Here is a 1551-nt window from a genome sequence, read left to right on the forward strand (position 1 = left end):
ATACATACACACACACACACATTATATATATATATATATATATATATATAGATATATACATGTATGTACACGCTGAATTGATTTGAGATGCAAATCCTGCAAAGAGGTCGAGAGAAGTGAAACACATCGAAGAAAGAGAAACACATTAATTCATAAGCGAATACTAGACAGGATATACTGATATATGCATATGTACACATGTGGACTGACTTGGAAACATCATCATGTAAAGGAGCCGAGGAAACACAAAGACACAGAAAGAAGTAGAATATCACATACATCTCGTACAGCATAACCCCCAATGCCCACAAGTCCACCTTGACACTGTACTCGTGGCCCACTCTCCTAATTTCGGGTGCAGTGTATGCGGGTGTGCCGATTTGTGTCTTAAATTGATTATCATCCGTCCGTAGTTTGGCAAAGCCAAAGTCCGCTACTTTGACGTATAGTAGCTCGTAGTCCGGTTTCTTTAATCCCAGCAGTATATTTGCCGGCTGCAAATTACCGGGGGAGAGGAAAGGTGATGAGAACCTAACAACTACAGTGGTATTGTGCATATATTAGTTAGTTATGAATATGGGCGCGAAGACATGTACTATATTATGTATGTTATGTGTGTGTGTATATGAACACATCAGAGTTTTATGAAGTAGTTGATACTCACTGGCACGCTGTGTGGGCTACGTGTACATATACATACACCCATATGCCATGTGTACATGTCAAACTACTACTACGAGCACATTCAACAGGCGACACAACACGTACACTGAGCGCTACAACTACCAGCACGTACAATACACTACACCACAGGTCGACACCTCACACAGGCACTTAACCCTAGCCCACAACGCTAAACCCCTGGGGCATACAGTGCACGAGACACCCACGCAGACGGCTCACCTTGATATCTCTATGGGCAATATCGCGGTCATGCAAATAGCTGATGGCGTCTAATAAAGGTTTGTATATTTCTATACACAGACTCTCAGATAGTCCCCTGCCACTGCTCGAGAAGTGTGCCATGTAGCCGCTGAGGTCGTCTCCGTCGACAAACTCCATGACTATGTACATGGCCAGGTCATCGTCGAAGAAATCCTTGTACTCCAATACGCCCGGCTGTGTAGAGACAAGAATGGGAATATGAACACGGGTGGTAGAAGTCTGTTGGCATATATAGGGCTGGTGAAACTAGTTATACTGGCGGGGGTTCAATATAATATTAATTACACGCACAACGAAGCATACGTACGCATATCGAATAGAGCAGAGGCGTGTTGTTGAATGCGTGGATATAGCACACCGTGGTATAGCCCAAAGTGAACAAGAGATTGCGTATATTTTGTTGGGTGTACGACTGCTTTATAATCAAGACAAGTGGATGTCTGTGTAGTCGAGACAACAAGAGTTTATCGCTAGTGCTTCGTATTCAACATAACACTCGCTTGCCAGTAGACAATTGTACGCATTTGATAAAATGATAATACCAATTGGCAACCCAGCATAGATCAGGTACAGTAAATTGGTAACATAAACGTATATATATATATA

At 42.6% G+C, this 1551-nt stretch overlaps 1 protein-coding gene across 1 annotated transcript; it reads right to left on the reverse strand.

Moving 5' to 3' along the window:
• Nucleotides 1-903: 903 nt before the first annotated feature.
• Nucleotides 904-1119, reverse strand: SARC_15865 (hypothetical protein; the record flags this gene model as incomplete). The annotated part of the gene is made up of 1 exon (XM_014290023.1): nt 904-1119. A coding segment is annotated over one exon (216 nt), but the record flags the coding sequence as incomplete, so codon positions are not given.
• Nucleotides 1120-1551: the final 432 nt, after the last annotated feature.

This window comes from Sphaeroforma arctica, assembly GCF_001186125.1.
Source record: "Sphaeroforma arctica JP610 unplaced genomic scaffold supercont1.6886, whole genome shotgun sequence".
In the NCBI taxonomy this organism is placed as follows: Eukaryota; class Ichthyosporea; order Ichthyophonida; genus Sphaeroforma; species Sphaeroforma arctica.